General features: G+C 40.4%; 1 protein-coding gene across 5 annotated transcripts in view; it reads right to left on the bottom strand.

The window, feature by feature from the left end:
• The window catches only part of mib2 (MIB E3 ubiquitin protein ligase 2), a 266,147-nt gene that overhangs the window by 223,380 nt on the left and 21,666 nt on the right, over window positions 1–21,101 (bottom strand). For 3 of the 5 annotated variants that reach the window (XM_076276716.1, XM_076276717.1, XM_076276715.1), the window contains one exon: window positions 1,516–1,893. In XM_076276716.1, coding sequence (XP_076132831.1) covers window positions 1,516–1,738 — 223 coding nt within the window. In that variant the 5' untranslated portion in view covers window positions 1,739–1,893. Of the gene's footprint in view, window positions 1–1,515; window positions 1,894–14,808; window positions 14,824–17,010; window positions 17,062–21,101 lie in introns of those variants that run through there. The other 2 variants (XM_076276718.1, XM_076276719.1) reach the window with 2 other exon arrangements.

Genomic DNA, 21,101 nt, shown 5'->3' on the forward strand with positions numbered 1-21,101 from the left:
TTCTCACTATCCCACGGTGGAGACAAGACATATTTTACCAATTTTAAGTCCACAGACAAACATAACATTCAAGTAAACAAAAAAAGTAAGTAAATAAGTAAATAAGAGGGCACATATAATGAAAAAATAAGAGCAGCAAAATTTGGTTGAAATTGTGCATAGACAGTCAATAAAATAAAATACTAGTGCAAAGTCAGGCCAATAAGAGGCTGAGGTAGTTCTGTTTGACCTAAGTAAGAAATAAAGTGGCATAGTGGTGCAAGTTATGTAAGAGCAGCAGAAGTGTTGTGTTTTCAGGACAACAGCAACAAGTTGCAAAGTGTACAAGTGTGCAAGTGGAGTGGTGCAGGCGGCCATTGTGGGTCCAATGTCCAGGATGTTATGTAGCTGAGGGTGGAGGGGGGAGAGGAGGGAGAGAGTTCAGCATCCTAACAGCTTGGTGTATGAAGCTGTTGGTGAGTCTGGTAGTGCGGGAGCGCAGGCTTCTGTACCTCTTCCCAGAGGGCAGTAGATCAAACAGATTGTGAGCGGGGTGACTTGCATCACTCATAATTTTGGTCGCCTTGCGGGTGAGGTGGGTGGTGTAAATGTCCTTCAGGGAGGGGAGTGAAGCACCAATAATCCTTCCAGCTGTGTTCACTATGCGCTGCAGGGCTTTCCTGTTGTATTCAGTGCAGCTTCCGCCCCACACAGCGATACAGCTGGAGAGGATGCTCTCAATGGTGCCTCGGTAGAATGTGGTCATGATGGCTGGTGGAGCACTTGCTCGCCTGAGTTTCCGCAGGAAGTACAGGCGGCGCTGAGCTCTCTTCACCAGTGATGCTGTGTTGGTGGTCCAGGAGAGGTCTTCACTGATGTGCACCCCCAGGAATTTGGTGCTGCTCGCTCTCTCCACCACAGCACCGTCGATGGTCAGTGGCAGGTGTTGGGTGTGACCTCTCCGGAAGTCAACAACAATCTCTTTGGTCTTGCTGACGTTCAGCAGGAGGTTGTTGTCCCTGCACCACGTGGTCAGATGGTCGACCTCCAACCTGTATTGAGTCTCGTCGCCCTTGGTGATGAGACCCACCAGAGTTGTGTCGTCAGCAAATTTCACTATGTGATGATGTGATTCAAACGCAAAAGGTGATTTGATATCTTTTTCGTTTGAACGTCGGCAAGCAGGCATGCTGCGGTTGCAATGAATGAATATGCAATATTATTTTGAATGACTCGCTCCAGTCTCAACAGCGCGTCTACTTTTTCCACACGCATCTAAGTTCTAACACACATCCCTCGCTTTCTCTCTTTCCATCCCTGCGCACGGGGCTTTCTTAAAGGAGCTGCACCATTTTACAACAATTGCATCTACATTTTCATATTAGAATGTTTTGTCTGTTTAAGTGTAAGCTTAAACTACCGTGATCAATTGAAGTTCCCGTGCCCCCGCTGAAAGTCTCATGCGCTTATTGTCCAAACTTAACTGGGACCCACTGTATGAACCTTTGTTTTCCATGTTTGCTTTGTTTTTCTTACCTATCTGTGCATTGTCATAAAGCAGCAGATCGAAGGAACCTTGGTAACCTGTGCGATAGTTGGTGCGGGTCCCGTTGTCCCACTGCACAACAACTGTCTTGTCAGGTGTTGTTGTACTCCCTTGTCGACCGATCTCCACTACAGTTCCAACATGTCCTTCACCTTCGTCCTGGTTGCCCCACTTCCAGTCAATGCCACGCACCACTCTCATTCCTACCTCCATGATGCTCTTTTTTTGCTGCTGAGTAAGTGGAGGAGCCGGTTGCCAGCTGCTAACCACCCGTTGGCCACTGACACAGCCCCACTTCCGGGGCCTTGTTGAGTCAAAGAATGTAACAAGGAATGGTGGAGGAGTCTCCAAATACAATTCAGGGGACACTGAGCAAGGAAAGAAAAGAAAAAAAACGTTATTGATTACAGATTTAGAGCAATCTCTTGATCCAATATAAAACACTACCAACCACTTTTACTCTTTCACTGTAGAGACCATTAAAATACAGTTTTGTTGTTGATGGTGTATATTAGTATAGTTCTTCAGTGAGAATCTTATGGAGTAAAACTTGTTCCACTTCAAACAGAATCTGAATATTTAGTATTTTTATTTGAATTGCTGAATTTGAGCAATTGTATTGAAAAACTGAATTTCAATTAGGGCTGGGACGGTAACCGCATTACCGCAATACGCGATCTGAGCTCGTCACCGTCATCACCTGCACATGTGTGCACGTAGTGTGTAATGTCATGATGTGTAATGTGATGAACCATCTTATGACATTGATTTTCGGAGAATGTTACGTTAAGTAGGCTAACCTTCCGTTTTCCAAACAAAACTTCAAAACTTATCATCAAAAGATAAAGCAAACCCGACCTTTCGCGTTTGGGTTGGGGAGCGCAATGTTCCAACATTCCATTTGTTTACAATGCGAGAGTAGGGGAGAACTGGCACAATCGTAAGACTTTTCTGTTCTCTCCATTCAAACTCGATTTACACAAAGCTGTTAAACGTGAAAGCTGTGAAATTTGGCCAGAAAGGAGTCACACATGTTTACTCCATGAAAGTTGAAAAAGAATTAAAAAAGATGTTCTAGTTTGTTCAGAATTTAACTTAACAGCGACATATAGGCCTAGGCTAGCCTAGGACCTAGGCCTACCTTTGTTACAACCTGACACAGTCATTAAAACGTGCGGTAGGCCTACCGTTGTAACATTTAGCATAAACGTCATGAATGTGACAGTTCTAAAAAACAGTAATTTCTTGTTTTCCAACCGCAGTAAGAAAACATCCATACCATACTTTGAAATTGAATTAATTCGTTTGGAACTGAATCCCAGTCAACTTGAATTGAATATAATATTCCTCAGTTACTGGATGTTGTGTCTCAGTAGTAGAGCCCAACCGATATGGGATTTTGAAGGTTGATACCAATGCCGATATTTGAGTATTTCAAAAGCCGATAACCGATATGTCGGCCGTCATTTTTGACACAATGTAAACACATTCTCCCATGATAAAGTTTTGATCACACTAGGGCTGTCAAAATTGCTCAAAAATGACGTTCAAATATTCCCTCTAAAAAAACACACATATATTCGAACTCTTCGAACATCTGGTTGCGCATTTTGTCAATGACGCGCATTATGTCAATAACAGGACAAATTAATACAAAGAGATATATTTATTTAAGTTTAAACATATTTGACAACATATTACATACACAAAAACAGGTAAATCAACTAATGCCCAAGACCACAGACCTCACTCTCGCTCACTCGCACTCACAAAAAACTTAAAAAAAACTACCAAGCGAGGTTGGAGTGCACGATTAAGGCCTATTGAAATCGGTGCATGTGGGTTTGTGGCCAGATCTGCTATTGGCTTGCTGTCTGACAAACCACTTAACGACAATACTGGAAATCTAAATTAAGGATCAATATTCGGTTTTCCTTTATTTCATTTTAGAATATTTATCGGCCAGTATAAATGCCCATACCGATAGTTTAGAAAATGCCTAATAAAAAATGCCTGATTTAAACTCAGTAATCACTTACTCCTTACTACAATCAGGCCCATTTATAAGAGCTACAATATTGGCTAATATTTGAAGCGTTGCGGTGGCGAGTGCATTCTTAATTAAATTAAACTGTGTTGCTGATATTAGTGTCTGATGTCTCTGTGTGTGTGTATGTGTGTGTATGTGTATGTGTGTGTGTGAGAGAGAAAGAGAGTCAGTGGCATATCCACATGGCTATATGGGCAACCACCCAGGGCTGGGTTTCCCGAAAGCATCGTGAGCCTAAGATGGTCGTAAAGTCCCTCTTACGAATGTCTTAAGATTTGCTGACTGTTTCCCAAAACCATCATAGCTTAAGAGCACCGTGAAAACACTCGTAGCTCTACAAGTGATCCAGAGTTCTCATTACTGGCTAAGAGCATCTTAACAGCAAGGGTTAAAGTGGGGGGAACAGGGTGGAACGCAATTCCCCCACCTCAGATAAATTAATAAATAAATATATTGTTTCATACCAACGATATAGCGCAATGATATTGTTAAAATAAATGGTGAGTTAATTTTTCGCGTGTAGGCTACCGTCAAATTGCAGCCTGCCTCTCCTTCAGGAACACGGTGTTCAACAAATCAAAATATAATATCACCCCCAGGCTACGCCTTCTCTAACACCCGTTATCCTCCCTGTTGTCCCTTCCCGACGTTAGGTTCTCATGGGTCTCCTGTCTGATTTGAGTGCACATGTGTTGGTTCACGCATGCAGATGAAGTCGCTGTGTTTACAGTTTACTAGCCAGAGCACATAGCATACTGTAGATGTTGGAGGGAAGTTAAAGTCGAAGGTGAAATAGCCTAATGTTAAAATTCCACAATTTAAACATGTCAAATGCAGGGCGGTATATGGCTCTAGCTGTTCATCAGCTGGTCAATGACGAACATTAGGCTAACTGTAAGGTAGCTGGCTAGCACTCCAGTTGTCAATATTAACAGAGACAAATTAGTCTATTGTCCATTAATAGGTCATTCTATAATTCGGGGTACATTTCCCGTCTCCATGATAAAGATTTAGTTATTATTACAAAAATACATCTTTATGGAATCAATTTTGAACAATTATGCCAATAAAACACACCTTTCGCCAATAACAATGCTTTATATTTATTTTAGACCCAATTTATCCACAAAACATTAACTAAATTACTTCTACACCCCATATTATTGACTGTCTCTGACTACAGAGTCATGCATTCAACTTGACTAAACATGATGTTATCAATTCTAACAATCTATTTTTTGGAGATTAATTTACTAATAACTGTTATAACATCAGTTATATACAATGTCTATTTTCTGTATTATGCAAGATTTAAGTTTAAAAAATATATCATTTTGGTCCGTCTCAAAGTTCTTCAACTCTGTTATAAAACTGCTTAAAATCCACACAGACTTTGAATATGAAGCATGATGCCTACACAGAGAGATGTCAATTCCTCTGATAGGAAACTTTGGAAAGGCAGTGAGATATGTTAAGCTTCTTCTCTCATTAATTTGAACAAAATGTTGAGGATACACCAACAGTAGATTAATTATTTGTCAACTCTGTTATTGCTTTATAGGAGTGAAACTCGCACTCAATTAAAAAAATAATAATAATAATAATTAAATTGTATACATATCATGCAGTAACTAGTTTGAGGTTAGGATGTGGAGCTAAGCCACAAAATGATGGAAAATGTCAACTCTGTTATCATCAACTCTGTGTTAATTCTGCATAGATTATGATGGCACTGAGGTACAATGATGTGCTGTCAACTCTGTTTTCAATAGCATTTAATGAGAGTGTCAACTCTGTTATTTTAAGATTTTGCTCTTAAAATGATGACTAAATATGTTGTTTTTGTTTCAAATTTATAAGAAGATGCGTTACAACTTATATTTTTATCACATGATTTCTTTTTTAAAAGCTACCTTTTTTTTTTAGAAAATATGCACCTCTTGGAAACCTGCCAGTGGAATGTGTTGGGGTTTTTTCAAGACAAAAAGTAGCAATCTTATCAAATTCAAAGTTGCCACAGTGACTGTAGAGACAAAGGTTATCTTAGGGAAGGCATCATTTAAAAATGTATTTGCTAAATATATATAATTTATTGAGTTTGTCTCTAACAGAGTTGACAGATTTTTCTGTTATTACATATTTTTTTCAAATAAATGCTTGAAGTCTTACAGGTTTAAGCTCAGCAAATACTTGTCATGTTAACTTTGAAGTGTGTTCTATGACTATACAAAAGTTTAATGATAAAAACTCATTACATTTTTTTGGTTTCTCTGTACACTTGAAATGTACCCCGAATTATAGAATGACCCTAATATGTGTTTCCTAATTGGAAAACACATCGGTAATGTTAATGTCACACAGTCTGTCCACAAAGGAAACCGATCACATGAGTGAGCGGAATCTAAGCTTTCAAAATTAAAAAACGAATTAGCGGCAAGTTGCTCTGATAAATCTCCATCTGGACGAGGAGGTGGGACGGGCCTGCTGATCTCCAACAAATGGAAATTCACCCCGCTACTGCCTTCAAACAAATATGTCTCATTCGAATTCCATGCCATCACAGTGATCGCCCCAGCAAAACTCTACGTGCTGGTCATCTACCGCCCTCCAGGCCAACTAGGCGACTTTTTGGATGAACTTGACACTCTGCTGTCCTCCATCCCTGAGCATGACTGTCCGCTTCTTCTTCTCGGCGATATCAACATCCACTTAGATGCCCCAGGCTCAGCGGACTTTCTGGCCCTGATCCACTCCTTCGACCTCAAACTGGTTCAAAGCCCACCGACACACAAAGCTGGCAAAGAGCTTGACTTGATCTTCACTCGGAACTGCAGCACAGACACCCTCACGGTGACGCCTCTCCATCTTTCTGACCACTTCTTCATCCGGTTCAACGTCAGCCTGACAGAACAGTCTCCGGCTCCTCAGCCGATGGTCACGTTCCGCCGCAACATCCGGAACCTGTCTCCAACGCACTTTTCCTTTGTGGTTGCCTCCGGTCTACCTCCACTCAACACCTTCTCCTCTCTGGAGGTTAATGAGGCCACAGACTCGCTCTGCTCCACACTGAGCTCGTGTCTAGACGAGCTGTGCCCTCTTACCACAAGGCCAGCTCGATCCAAACACTCTCATCCATGGCTAAATGATACCCTCCGATCGCAGCGCACCAGACTCAGAGCCGCGGAGAGGAAATGGCACAAATCCAAACTAACTGATGACCTCAAAAACTACCAGACACTCCTGGCCTCCTTCTCAGCCAGCATCACTGCTGCTAAGACGGCTTTCTACAATGACAAAATCAACAGTGCTACAGACACTCGAAAACTTTTTTCAACCTTCAAATCGCTACTCAACCCTCAGATGCCTCCTCCTCCATCCAGCCTTACTGCAGATACCCTCGCCTCATTTTTTACAAACAAAGTGGCGGCAATCAGCGGTCAATTCTCTACATGCCCACTCAACGCATCGGACTCAGATACCACACTCCTACAACCTCTAGGGACTGCTAGATCATCTTTTTCAGCATTCACGCCTCTCTCCGAGAATGAAGTATCTAGACTCCTGACATGCAGCCGTCCTACCACATGCTCGCTGGACCCTATACCTACGAGCCTACTTCAGTCCATCAGCCCGACCATCGCACCAGCTATCACACACGTGATCAATGCATCGCTAACCTCCGGCACATTTCCAACAGCGTTCAAAACGGCCCGGGTAACACCGTTACTTAAGAAAGCTTCTCTCAACCCTGCTCAAGTCGAGAACTACCGCCCTGTCTCACTCCTGCCTTTCTTATCCAAAGGCATTGAACGAGCAGTCTCCAAACAGGTCTCTGACTTCCTTTCACAGAACAACCTTCTGGATCCAAATCAGTCTGGGTTCAAAAGCGGCCACTCTACCGAAACGGCTCTGCTGTCTGTAACAGAAGCCTTAAAAGAAGCCAGGGCGACCGCTCGGTCATCAGTACTCATTCTGCTTGACTTATCGGCTGCCTTTGACACGGTTAATCACCGCATCCTTCTCTCTATACTCGCTAACATGGGAATCTCCGGTTCTGCTCTCTCCTGGTTTGAATCCTACCTCACAGGACGCTCGTTTAACGTATCATGGCTTGGTCAGCTATCTGCACCTCACCATCTCACCACAGGGGTCCCCCAGGGCTCAGTACTGGGCCCCCTTCTCTTTGCTATCTACACCACCTCCTTGGGACAGATTATCCGTTCGCATGGCTTCTCATACCACTGCTATGCAGACGACACACAGCTCTATCTGTCCTTTCCACCTGATGACCCCTTGGTTTCAGCACGGATCTCGGATTGCCTCTCAGACATAGCTACATGGATGAAGGCACACCACCTCCAGCTGAACCTCTCAAAGACTGAACTGCTGGTCCTCCCAGCTAAACCTACCATACACCACGACATCAACATCAAATTTGACTCTCTGTCTGTTTCACCTACCAGGACTGCAAGAAATCTAGGAGTTGTTCTCGACAACCAACTAAACTTCTCAGATCATGTTGCCTCAGTCGCCCGGTCATGCCGTTTCGCACTCTACAATATACGGAAAATCAGGACTTACTTAACTCAAGATGCCACCCAACTTCTGGTTCAGGCAATAGTCATCTCACGACTCGACTACTGCAACGCCCTCCTGACAGGTCTCCCAGCCTGCGCAGTGAAACCACTTCAGATGATCCAGAACGCGGCAGCGCGCCTGGTCTACAACCAACCCAAGAGGGCACATGTTACCCCGCTACTCATCCAGCTACATTGGCTACCTATGGCGGCCCGCATCAAATTCAAGGCTCTAACGCTTGCCTACAAAGTAGTCTCCGGTTCTGCTCCCACCTACTTGAATGCCTTCATACAGACATACGCTACCTCCAGACCGCTGCGCTCCTCAGACGAACGACGTCTAGCTCTACCTCCGGTACGCTCAGGCCAATCAAAACTTTTCTCATCTGTTGTTCCTCGCTGGTGGAACACACTGCCAGTTCCTACAAGGGCAGGGACATCCCTCTCCATTTTCAAAAAACTCCTGAAGACCCAGCTCTTTAGAGAACATCTCCTCTCATAGCAACACTTACAACAAGTCTTGCTGATCGATCCTAGCACTCACCAGCCGTCTTAAACTGACACGTAACTGTTAAAAACAGCACTCACTGATGCACTTATTCTTACTGTACTCTAATGTTTTTTTAAATTGTCCTAATATTGTTGAGAATTGCTCTAAACTTAAACTGTTTACCATGTTGTTAGTCGCTTTGGCTAAAAATGCGTCAGCCAAATGTAATGTAATGTAATGTAAATGTAATAAATGTTTTGCGAGAAAATTAACATTGAACTAATCTGAATTCTGCACACCCATTACTCTTGGTAAAATATCTCACAAACTCTTCGCTCAACACATGGCAAACCACAGTGTTTCCCACAGAATTGAATTCCATTTGTGGCGGTTGGTTTGCAGAATTAACTTGAATACAACAGTTAGCACAGCGTGGTTATGATGCTAACCAGATTTAAGCACAATTTAGTTCAACCTGGAAAATCATTGTGTGGTGGTCAATGTTGATATTGTGGTGGGCCGCCACAAATAAGTCAATGTATGGGAAACACTGATATATCACAATAAACAGCAACCCCTACCAAATATGAAGATATAAAGCATGCCTCTGTACAATAATCGGTTCCAGAGTAATCCGGTTTTGAAATTGCAACAAATTTCTACATGGTCTCCAACTTTTGGGCTGAAATGTAAACTATTTATGTCAGTAGCCTGCATACATGTTTGTAAATTGTTTAGCCAGATTATCCCACCATCATGGTTCATATATTGTCAGATTACAGACAATCCCACCTAAACAGATATGAATATATATTTCTACTGGCACGCTTCCTAGTGACATTAATACAAAAAATATGAAGGGAAAAAAATCATACTTTCACAGATGGGTAGCCCAGAATGAAAAAGGAATATAATTAATTACATATAGGGCTGGGACAACGCGTCGACGTAATCGATGACGTCGATGCAAAAAATACGTCGACGCAAAATATGCGCGTCGATTCGTCAAGCATAACGCGTGCCGCTAAATATTTTTACTTTTACACCTTCAGTGTTTCCCATACGTTGACTAATCTGTGGCTGGGCGCAGCAAAATCAAAACCGGCCACAACACATTGATGTTCTATGTTGTACTATTTAAATTAAAGATATGATAAAATAATTTCATTAAGCTGCACTTTTTACGCACGCAGCCTTTCCTTGCCCCGCCCGCTCTCTCTCGTAACAAGCCCGCTGCCCCTCCTCTGCATGTGCATTGAACAAAATATTCACGATTGTTGAAGGATTGTTGTTGCCACATAGAAGCACTGCATAGAACACTGTGGGCTAAATTGCTATTAAATCCGCTTAGCATCGTGACCATGCTTCGCAAATTTGTTCAAAACTGCTGCATTAAAGTTAACTCTGCTAAGGTCTTATCACAACATAGTACATTGAGGAGACTAAACTAAGTTAAGTTATGCAATCAAGCAGTATCTCAAAGCTAACGTTGGAATACTGTTTGGATGTTGAGTTTTACATGCTTACTTACAGCTGCTTGTCAATTTCGTTACTCATGCAGGGCTCACTTTATTGACTCTGACACTGAATGTTTGCAAAATCCCGATGTAAATGGAAAAGTGTTATCCAAGACTGAAAAGTGTTTGTCCCAAGGAGAAGTACGAACCATTATTTGAACTAACTACGTTATGAATTGCATCCACACATCAGCAGCCTTTTAACTGTGTTTACAATTGCAAGGGTTCCCTCACGAACGTCTTAAAGTGACAGGCACTCAATTAGACCTATACACTACTGAACTTTATTGAATGCTACCTCTGACTAAGAATGCATTACTTTGCACTTGTATAGTCTTTTATTTTGGAATTTAAAGAGCAATAAACATATATTGCAATGTTATTCATATATTGCAATGTTATTAATGCAAAGGAATTCATGTTTTTTCATTCAGATATGTAAATCAACATGTATAAATTGCTATTAGTCAATTAATGGGGAGATAATCGATAATCGAATCAAAATCGAATCGGACTGAAAAAATGAATCGTTAGATTAATCGATGCATCGAAAAAATAATCGCTAGATTAATTGTTTAAAAAATAATCGTTTATCCCATAATTACATATTCTGTGATTAATTAATCTAAATTAATCGCATGCATCAATTTTTTGCTATGAACATATCTTAACAACAATTTTGGCAGATGAGTGAATCAATGAAGAGCCAAACCAACATTATAGGCTTTAACGTTCAACATCTCTCTCTTTTATTATAATTGTCCCTTTGACTCAGGCATCAGCATAGCGCCTGGTATCAGATTTTTAGCATGATAAATGCAAATGACTGAAGTTACCACTCACTGTCAATGTCATGTGCAGAGTAGGCTACCCCCAACATCAAGATAAAATGTGATATACCCCCCCTGATTTATCCTTTTTTGGCCATTCAAACATGTTGTACATTTTTATTCACATAATTAATAGGTTGTTGCCTTTTCTATCCAGTAGGTGGCAGTCCAGGATAAGAAATGGAGCAGAAGTTTGAGTAGAAAAACTAAACAGTAGGAAAACGAGACAAAGAAAAGCAGCATAGCCTATGTGCAAACGGAAATGTAATGTTATTGGAATGGAAATATATGTAACCACTTTCAACATACTTTTGAAGACATTTTGTTTCAAGTGTGCAACAAATGCAGACAATTTAGTAAGGGAGTTTGTCGGTTAGTTAGTTAGTCGGTCATAGGGTCAGCTCAGCAAATAATAGGCTACGTCAGCAAAGTTAACTTTGACCAGGCTGGCGGATACCATTATTATCATCAAGAGATGTGCTGCTAACTTCTACCTCCGTATTGCATTCAGGTGATACTTCAAACTTGACGAACTCCTATGGTAGGCAACGGAAATTCCTTACTGCAGAAATGGTAAATTTGTCGTTCTTTTTAAAAGGTAGCCTAGGCTAAATGTTTCATTCAAAGCAGTAAGCAGTGCTTTCTCGTCTCTGTCACTATAGCCAGACTGTGTCAAATGTCTCTATGAAATGCGATTAATCAGTTAATTTTCTAAATGCGTTAATATTTCTGTAATTAATTAATCAAAATTAACGTGTTATTTTGACAGCCCTAAGTTAAATGTTAAAATATACAAAATTTTCGTACGGGGGACCATGCCCCCAGACCCCACTATGGGGGCTTGTGTCCCAGTGCAGTTCAGGTCTAGTGACACCCCAGGTACAAATCAATATGGGGGCTATTTTGACTGACAGGGGTGACCAAGAAACTAGCCATTCTTGTTAAAAAAAGTATTGCTACACCACGATACTCAATATGTTGTCCAAGGGTCAATCATTTTTCCCCATTGCACAGACACTGGATTTCAGGGTTCCCCCACCTGCCAAATTCCACTTTAACCACTGCTTAACAGGTATTTCTCACTGAGGTCGACCTCCAGGACATACAGAAATATTACAACTAAGAATATACTTATTCAACTTACGTTCCCATTCTTTATTGTATTTACTTGTGATGAATCAGATTTTAGCGTGCAAAATAGCATACATTTAATTAGTGGGTTTGATCCAACAAGCCAACAGCATGCTGACCGAAATAAAGTTTTACCCATTATCATTTAACATTGTTAGGTCATGTTACATCATACATGCAGGTGTCTATTGACTCTGCTATGGGGGCTATTGTATTTAGCAGACACATTGGCTAAACTCCAATAACTTGACTATTAGGCTACCTCACTACGGAAATTCAAACAGAACCGTCAATAACGTTTGTCACACATTCTTTATTATTCCTCCAAAAACATTTCAAGACGTTAAACAAGCTATGACTGCCACTGGTTTCAGTGTAAAGCATCTAGTATAAATGGCAGAGGGTGCGCAACACACGAGGGCACTTTAGTGAAAGTAGTTCAAATTTATGCAAGTGTTGTGCATGTCACCATTCAGCACTGTGAGGGAGTGTGCACAAGCTAGGTAGCAGCACTTCCATAAAGCAATTTGAATTTGCAATTTTTTTAAAGGCACTGGGGTACCTTGTTTGTGAACAAGGAATATTTCAGTAAAACAAAGCAATAATCATTATCTGTAAGAAATATCTATCTAAATCTAATGTTTCAAACAAGGAGTTAGAATGAACTGTTTAATATTTGTGAAGCAGTCATCAGATGTTGTTTTCACAGGAGACATACTCAGGTACCCACAGCAGGTGGGTCTGCACGTCTGCCTAAGGATGCTGACATTCACGTCTGGGAATGGGACTGCTTGCAATGTTTCAAGAAACTGACATAGTTTCTGACATACTGACATAGTGTGGAAGAACTTGACTGGCCTGCACCCTATAGAACACCGGAGTCCTGACCTCAACCCTATAGAACACCTTTGGGATGAACTAGAGCGGAGACTGAGAGCCAATGGCCGGTTGCACAAAGCACCTCAAGTTAAGTTTTTCCCTTAAAATCTGATTTAAGGGTCCCTTAAAATAAAACCGGTTACACAAACTCCCTTAAGTATTCTCCTTAAGGTTTCCTTAACATTTTCCCTTAAGTATTTAAGGTTTTGTCCTTATCTTGTAAGAAATCCCTTAAACTGTTGCACAAACGACCAGTAGCCTAGTAGTAACTAAGGGGAAAAACCTAAGGGACATCTGACTCTACCTTAACCATATGATGCTGATAAATGAAGTATAGGCTATTAACTACTTTTGACAATTCAAAATAAAACCTCCGTTAATATGCTTACTCTGTCAAGTAGAACTCACTCTGTCAGAAACATACCGTATTGTTATTGTGTGGTTTACGTAGGCTTTCTGTAGGCCTGAACATTAACAATTCATGTGGATGTCTTGTTAGCCTATGAGCTTGGGTTTGGTTCGCTAGGCAAAACGTTAACAAAAAAGTTTGTTTTGGTGCACTGATGACAGTCAGGATCATCTCTAACTTGCCAGCTAGTATTGTTCAGTTTATGTATATACTGTAACATGCTTTACTTGCTACCTGGATAATTTCCACGAATATTATTAAGGTAAGATGAATGATAAGATCAGATTTACTTATTTCGATGGGATAACTGACGGCATCGCGGCAACGGCAGCTAGTTACAGCTGTTGAACAATTTCCGTGGAAACTATAGAATTTTCGTGCCGGAAAATTCCTTTCAATGCAGTAAATCCCTTAATGTTTTTCCTTAACTAAGGAAACCATTTAAGGTATTCTGTGCAACACCCCCTCCCTTACCTAAGGAGAAATTAAGCCTTAAGGGTCAATTTAGGGTCAATGTCAGAAAAAACTTAAGGTGCTTTGTGTAACCGGCCACAGGCCTTCTCATCCAACATCATTGTGTGACCTCACAAATGCGCTTCTGGAAGAATAGTTCCCACAAGTGTATTCCCATAAACACACTCCTAAACCTTGTGGAAAGCCTTCCCAGAAGAGTTGAAGCTGCTATAGCTGCAAAGGGTGGACCAATGTCATATTAAACCCTATGGATTAAGAATGGGATGTCACTTAAGTACATATGCGAGTCAAGGCAGGTGAACCAATACTTTTGGCAATATAACGTATCGACACACTAGGTATATTTACATTGGTTAAAATTCAACTCTACTCTGCAGTTTTGATATCTTAAGCACAGGACATCTGCCTGAATGTTGCATTTTGAGATCAAAATGACAATGAACCTGTATAAGCCCCTAATTCTCAATCTGTTCTTTAAAAAAAGTAGTTCAGCCATGGATCAGATGATCAGACTGTTGAGCAGATAAAATTCTATATCGGGCAAGACTGAACAAATTAATTCTCAAAACTACAGCTACAACTATTTTTCTCAGTTTCCACACATTTACAAAGAAGAATTGAAGCATCACAGTGGTAAATATGCTCCTGTCTCAACTTTTTTTAGAAGTGTTGCTGATATCAAAATTCAAAATAAATATTTCCCCCCAAAAAATAATAATAAAATGTCTCCATTTCAATCACTGATATGTTGTTTTTGCACTATTCTCAATTCAATTCAAAGTTTGCATGATTTTTTACACAACGTCCCAACATCTTTGGAAGTGGGGTTGCATATTTTTCATGCATTACCTGAGCTATTTAAGTATCTTAAGCTATTTTTATCCCAAGTGTAAATCAGAATAAAATGTTTAAATAGTAGAGCCTACCAAACTTCTGCCCAGCTAACTTCTGCTTGTTCCTTCGCATTGTGAGGTATGTAATTCCTGCAAATATCAAAACATTGTTCTGTTTTTTCTGTGCTGGTCACTCTCAGATTGTTTCAGATGTGCTGACATGTTTGCTTTTGGGGTGAACTTTATTCTTTGTTTAGGAAAGGCATAGCTCTAACCAAAAGCTTGTTTGCCAAAATGCTTAACATGTCAAAGGGCTATAGTTTCAAAAGTATTAGTGATACTGACATGTTGTTTTGGATTTCTTCAAACGTTTGGCAGAGAAGCAGCTGTGTTTTTTTTCGTCAGATTTTTCTGAGGGTGATCTGTGAAATTTTACTCAAATTCTTTGATATGATATGGAATGACCATACTACCATAACTGACTCCGTCAACCTGTGCTCAATAGCAGTTTTCTTTCACAAACCCAGCGTTTTTCTGAATCTCCTCCCTCCTGTTGAGAAGAATCCTGAATAGATGGGCCAATATTGCCTTATGAGAAATCAAATGTTACCATTTTAAAATTAATTAGGAAGTGGCCTGCAACTCTGGTGTGAAATCCTATTGTTTCTGTAAAGATTATTATTGTTATGCCAAGCAGCGAAGCTGCGTACACACCCATTGTGTTTCTATGTATTCCTATTATTATTACGCTTCAGCCATGGGAGTCTATGCCAGCCCAAAGAACCGTCTAATAAAAAGTTGTGAAACTTACGGGTATTTGTGGGCGTTTTGTGGGCGTTTTTGGGAGGTAACCAGGTACGCCATGCTTTTGGAGGTGCAAACAAACACTGCATTGCCATTGAGACCACATAGTAAGGAGCTTAAAAGTTTTTTTCTCGTGTTCAGTTGTAAAATGAAAGCACAGTTTTTATAGCCATACATGCGTGTTCACTTCTGGCTGCTTGGCTATCAATTTGGTAACGATAACGGGCTATTTGACGTCTTTAGAACACTAAACATATCGGAGGTGTCAAATGTTGAGTTACTCCAGTCTAGATTTTTTGACGTTAATCACTCCTATGATGTATTGATATTGTCTATCCAAAGTAAAATGCCTGTTTCGAAGTTAACTGATGGTCAAATCAACCAAAACTCAGATTGTTTGCACCTCCAAGTGGTGGGTGACGTAGGTCTGTGACGCGAGTTTGTGTGAAACAATTATATGCTAACGTGATGAAAACGCAATGTTCACGCTAGTATAACATTACCATTACTTGAAAACAATCTGTTTAATATTTGGTCAGTACTACTGTTTGTCATGGCATGTAGACTGCAATTTGTTCAATAATTATTGCCCAGATGTAGGATAGGCTACCCGAAATGCGTTAATTAAAGCCCACAGCATAATACCACTGAAGTGTGTTAAGTCCTAATAATAATAGCGGCGTATTGTTACGTGGTAGCAAATAATATTATCAAAGAAATAGACATAATTCACACAGATATATTGCAACAGGTAATGGTGTAGGCCTATCTGACGAGGACCTGGTTGGAACGTCGTAGGCTACTTGTACACTGGGAGCAAAGAAGACTATCTTCACCTTTTCCCCTTTGCAACTGTCAAAGAAATCCCATAAACACGGGAATGCCTAGGATAGCCTACATCAGATGGCGTAAAGATTAGGCCCCTCTGCATAGCATTCAGTGATTTGCATGCAGTAATTTCAACACTGACCTTGATCTAGCCTACTTTGGCTATTTAAAGGTACTTTACTGCCAAAACACAACACAATGTAAATTAACTATAACAAACCATAAAGGACTTAATCACACACAAATTACTATTTTACTGACTATAAAAAATAATAATTTTAAAAGTTGAAAAGTTTAGAACCCAGAATTGACCTGCACACTACAAAAGTGCACCAAATTCAACACAAATTATTACACTTGGAGGAGGTTTGCTTCCTTTTTTTTCCAGATATGTTAGGATTTCGCTGTGGTATCGTTTCAGTATCGAGCATCGAGATATTTATGGCAGGTATCGTATCGAAAGTCATAATTTTGGTATCATGACAACACTAATTGTGATGATGCACTAGGGAATTGGCATCATTTGGCCTTTAAGTGTGACGTAGCGTTTCCATGACGGCAGAATCACTGGATCTAAACAAACTTTCGAAGTGGCTTAAATGTAGACATGTGGCATCATTTCTAGCTTATAAAATTAAATATATACATTTAAATGTGTTGTACCTGCTAGGCAGCAGCTATAGCCACATAACACGGATTCCCTGGCAGGTGTAATAGAAATATTTCACGTCTTCTCAAAGACTGGTGGCTGAAAAAATAAAGCCAAAACACGTACGTGAATTTAAGGATTTTAACCGCATGCTGTGAATAGGGTCAAGTCAAGTCAAGTCAACTTTATTTCTATAGCACATTTAAAAACAACTGAGTTGAACCAAAGTGCTTACAAACAAACATAAAACAATGACAATGGTACAACAACAATAATCACATAACATGGGGGGAAAATAAATAAATAATTGAAATAATAAACAAATTGGTCAAAAATAAAATAAAGAATAAAGAGTGTGTGTGTGTGTGTGTGTGTGTGTGGGTGGGGGGTATTAAGGTAGATTAAAAGCTTGGGAGAAAATGAAAGTCTTTAAGTTAGACTTAAAGCAGTCAATGGTTGGAGAGGACTTAATATGTACAGGTAGACTATTCCAGAGTTGGGGGGCAACAACAGAGAAGGCTCTATCACCCTTAGTTTTAAGGCGTGTTTTGGGGATATAGAGAAGATTGATGAAGACCTAAGTGATCTTGGAGTGCTGTAAGGAATTAGTAGGTCACCTATGTAACTAGGTGCCAAACCACTGAGGGCTTTGAAGACAAAAAGTAAAATTTTAAACTTAACTCTGTGCTCCACAGGTAACCAGTGCAGCTTAGCCAACACAGGAGTTATATGCTCACGTTTCTTAGAGCCACTTAATAATCTAGCTGCTGCATTTTGAACTAGCTGAAGTCTGTTGAGAGTGGAGTGGGTCAGGCCTGCACATAAGGAATTACAATAATCTAGTCTAGATGTTATGAAAGCATGTATAAGAGTTTCAAGATCGGAGAAGGACAAAAAGGGCTTCAGTTTTGCAATGGTTCTTAACTGGAAAAAGCTGCCTTTGACCACACTATTTACTTGCTTATGAAAATTTAAAGAGGAGTCAAAGAAAACCCCAAGATTCTTTACTTCACTGTGGCAGTTTGCAGAGAGAGGTCCTAGTGCATTTTTCAAGATAGAAACATCGCTTGGAGGGCCAAAAATAATTATATCAGTTTTACCTTCATTCAGTTGAAGAACATTTCTTGCCATCCAGCATTTGATGTCACTGAGACAGTTAAAAATATTCTCCAAAGAACAAATGCCATTGGTGTTAACAGGCAGGTAAAACTGAGTGTCATCTGCATAGCAGTGATACTGAATGTTATACTTTGAGCCAAGGGGTAGCATATAAAGAGAGAATAAAAGAGGGCCCAAAATGGAACCCTGAGGAACACCACACTTTATAAGGGCAGAGGAAGAGGAGAAAATTGCCTAAACTAACTGGAAATTATCTATCACTAAGATAAGAAGAGAACCATTGCAAAACAGAACCCTGGAGACCAACTTCATCCTCCAAGCGTTTTAATAGGATATTATGGTCAATGGTGTCAAATGCTAGCCTGGCGGGGCCATCCTATATCATTGACATGTATAGTCTGGCATCGAATCATTCACCTCGCTTAATCCAAGGGGCGGGCAGAGAATTGTCTTTCAAACTGCCTAGGCATGCAATAGGCCAGCGCTACGACCATATCCGTATCCGGTCGGCAAAACGGCAAATACATCCTTCTTCGAAAGGAATGACTTAAGTGCATTGTGTTGATCTACTTTCAAAGAAAAGCACAAGTCCAACTCCTCCAAAGTTGACGCCAACGCCGATTCAAACAACCGCTCTTCGTTTGCCATTGCCACCTTCCTTGTTGTTCACCGTCGCAGGATGTCGTTATCCTGTTAAGCCCGCCTTAAGACTCTCTAACGAAATAGAGCGCTGTGATTGGCCGTCATCCACGGTGTTAAGCCAATAGAAATTCCTATGGTTCGATACTAGACGTACAAGCTGAGCAAATTAATTTGCCGCCGCTAGGGTGCGTCTAGATTTCTAGGCTAGTCAAATGCTGCACTCAGATCAAGAAGCACCAAGAGGGCACAAGATCCAGAATCAACTGCTAAGAGAATGTCGTTTTGGACTTTAAGCAAGGCCGATTCAGTGCTGTGCAGAGATCTAAAACCTGATTGGAATTTATCACATATATTGAACTCACTCAGATAAGAAGAAACCTGAGAGAGGACAACCTTTTCTAGTATCTTTGACAGAAAAGGTAATTTAGAAATAGGCCTATAATTCTTCAGGTCACTGGGCTCAAGGTTAGGTTTCTTAAGTAAAGGTTGCACAATTGCACGTTTAAAACCTGAGGGGACCACTCCATTGGTTAGTGAGTGATTAATTATGGCCAATACAAGAGGGCAGATGATGGTAAAAACTTCTTTAAAAAGGCGTGCAGGTAAAACATCTAAGTGGCAGGATGTAGATTTCATATGGGAGACCACCTCAGAAAGCTGGGAGGAAGATATAGCCTGAAACTGTTGGAGGCAGCTAGGTGAAAGTTATATCACTGAGGGTGACCACCCGTCCCGCGTAGCGCGTGCACGCACAGCGTTTGAAGCCCAATTCATGCGTCCCGCAAATTGAGACTGTGTCACGCATAATCAATGCTTGCTCAAAAAAAAGTTGGTCGCTCTATATCCTGCAGCCGGTTTAGGGTGACAAGACGTCCCGAAAAATTCGGGACAGTCCCGATATCCAAGCAGTTGTCCCGAATCCTGCCCTAATTGTCCCGAAAATTATACTCAATCAGAATACTGAGTAATTATTTTCTGATAAACATTAAAAATTAAAAAAAACTGTCCGTAGAGAGCCTGAGTCGACTGCAAGCAGCCCCCGACGGCAGCTAAGTGTCTGGATGCTGCCCGGCTACTTTGTTTCTTTTTGACGTTCTATAATTAGGCGCGAATATGCACTGCTTTCGCGAAGCCGAGGACATTGTGCAGGCAGCGCAGCAGGCAGCGCCAGCGTGTGTGCAAAAAAATACGTCGGAAGTTCGGCCTAATGTCCATGTCGTTTTAACATAATCTACTTAATCTAACAATTATTTTGTATTCTTACATAATGACCCATAATTTTGGCAAGGCTTGTTATTAGCGTTAGGCTATTATCCTTATTCTGAAAGGTCTGATTTGCACTGTTATGCAGTCATTGTTTTTTTTTCCCCACAATGACATTTTGAGTTCATGATTTCTCTGTTGTATTTTGAGGCAGACTTGATGTTTGAATAAAAATGTGTTTTGGTACAGGTTTGAAAATTCGCTGCATGAGGTACCGTGACATAAGTACAAAAGGACAAAATACTGTGTGACATAAGGTACTTGTAGTAACCGAGTGGTGTAACTTTTAGTGAAACCACGCACAGACTAGGAAAACAGTTTAGTCACTTTTACTGGACTTCACTTAACTGCAGCCAACATGATACACATGAAGAACACGGGTTCCCACCTTAAAACCTGGGGGAAACAATACACACAAATAAGGTTCCTAGGGGAAATAAGCCCTCTTACTAGGCCTACACATTTCACTATGCAACAGTACTAATACTAAGTACTAAGTACTAAGTGCCGCTCCGGCACCCTTGAGCATTTTCTTTAAAATGGCCTCACCTGCACACACCCCTTTTTTGGATCATAGAAAATCATCTAAATAGACACTAACATATAAACCCATCCTGTATGGTATCAAATTAAAGCTATTTTCATACAGAAATCAGCTTTGACCATAATAAAGTAGAAAAAAATTGTTTAGGTCCCTCCAGAGAACAAAATACCTTTTGGAAAGTGACCTTTAAGGTCAAATTATGTTTGCTGCATAATAGCTTATACCTCTAAATCGTGTCATGTTTGGTATTAAATTAAATAAGTTATATAACTGCCATGTAGCTTAATACATACAGGAATACAATCATTCAATTGCAATTCATTTTGATATGAATTATAGCAAGTCTGATGTACCCTAGTTCACCAACTTGCGGGTTAGCTAGCACATTAGCTTTAATTTCCCTTGAATCAGTTGCTGAATTTCAGACAGCAATGTTGTGAGGTACTTCCCAGGTAGTTAGCACATTAATTATAACTGTCCTTGGATTTCCCCCCAGAATTACAGACAACAATATTTTTCATCCTAACATTTTTTAAT

The sequence above is a fragment of the Alosa pseudoharengus genome, unplaced genomic scaffold, assembly GCF_046254945.1.
Source record: "Alosa pseudoharengus isolate Yale_2024_CS ecotype anadromous, Long Island Sound unplaced genomic scaffold, YU_APseudo_1.1 YU_APseudo_1.1_scf_9, whole genome shotgun sequence".
Classification (NCBI taxonomy): domain Eukaryota; kingdom Metazoa; phylum Chordata; class Actinopteri; order Clupeiformes; family Clupeidae; genus Alosa; species Alosa pseudoharengus.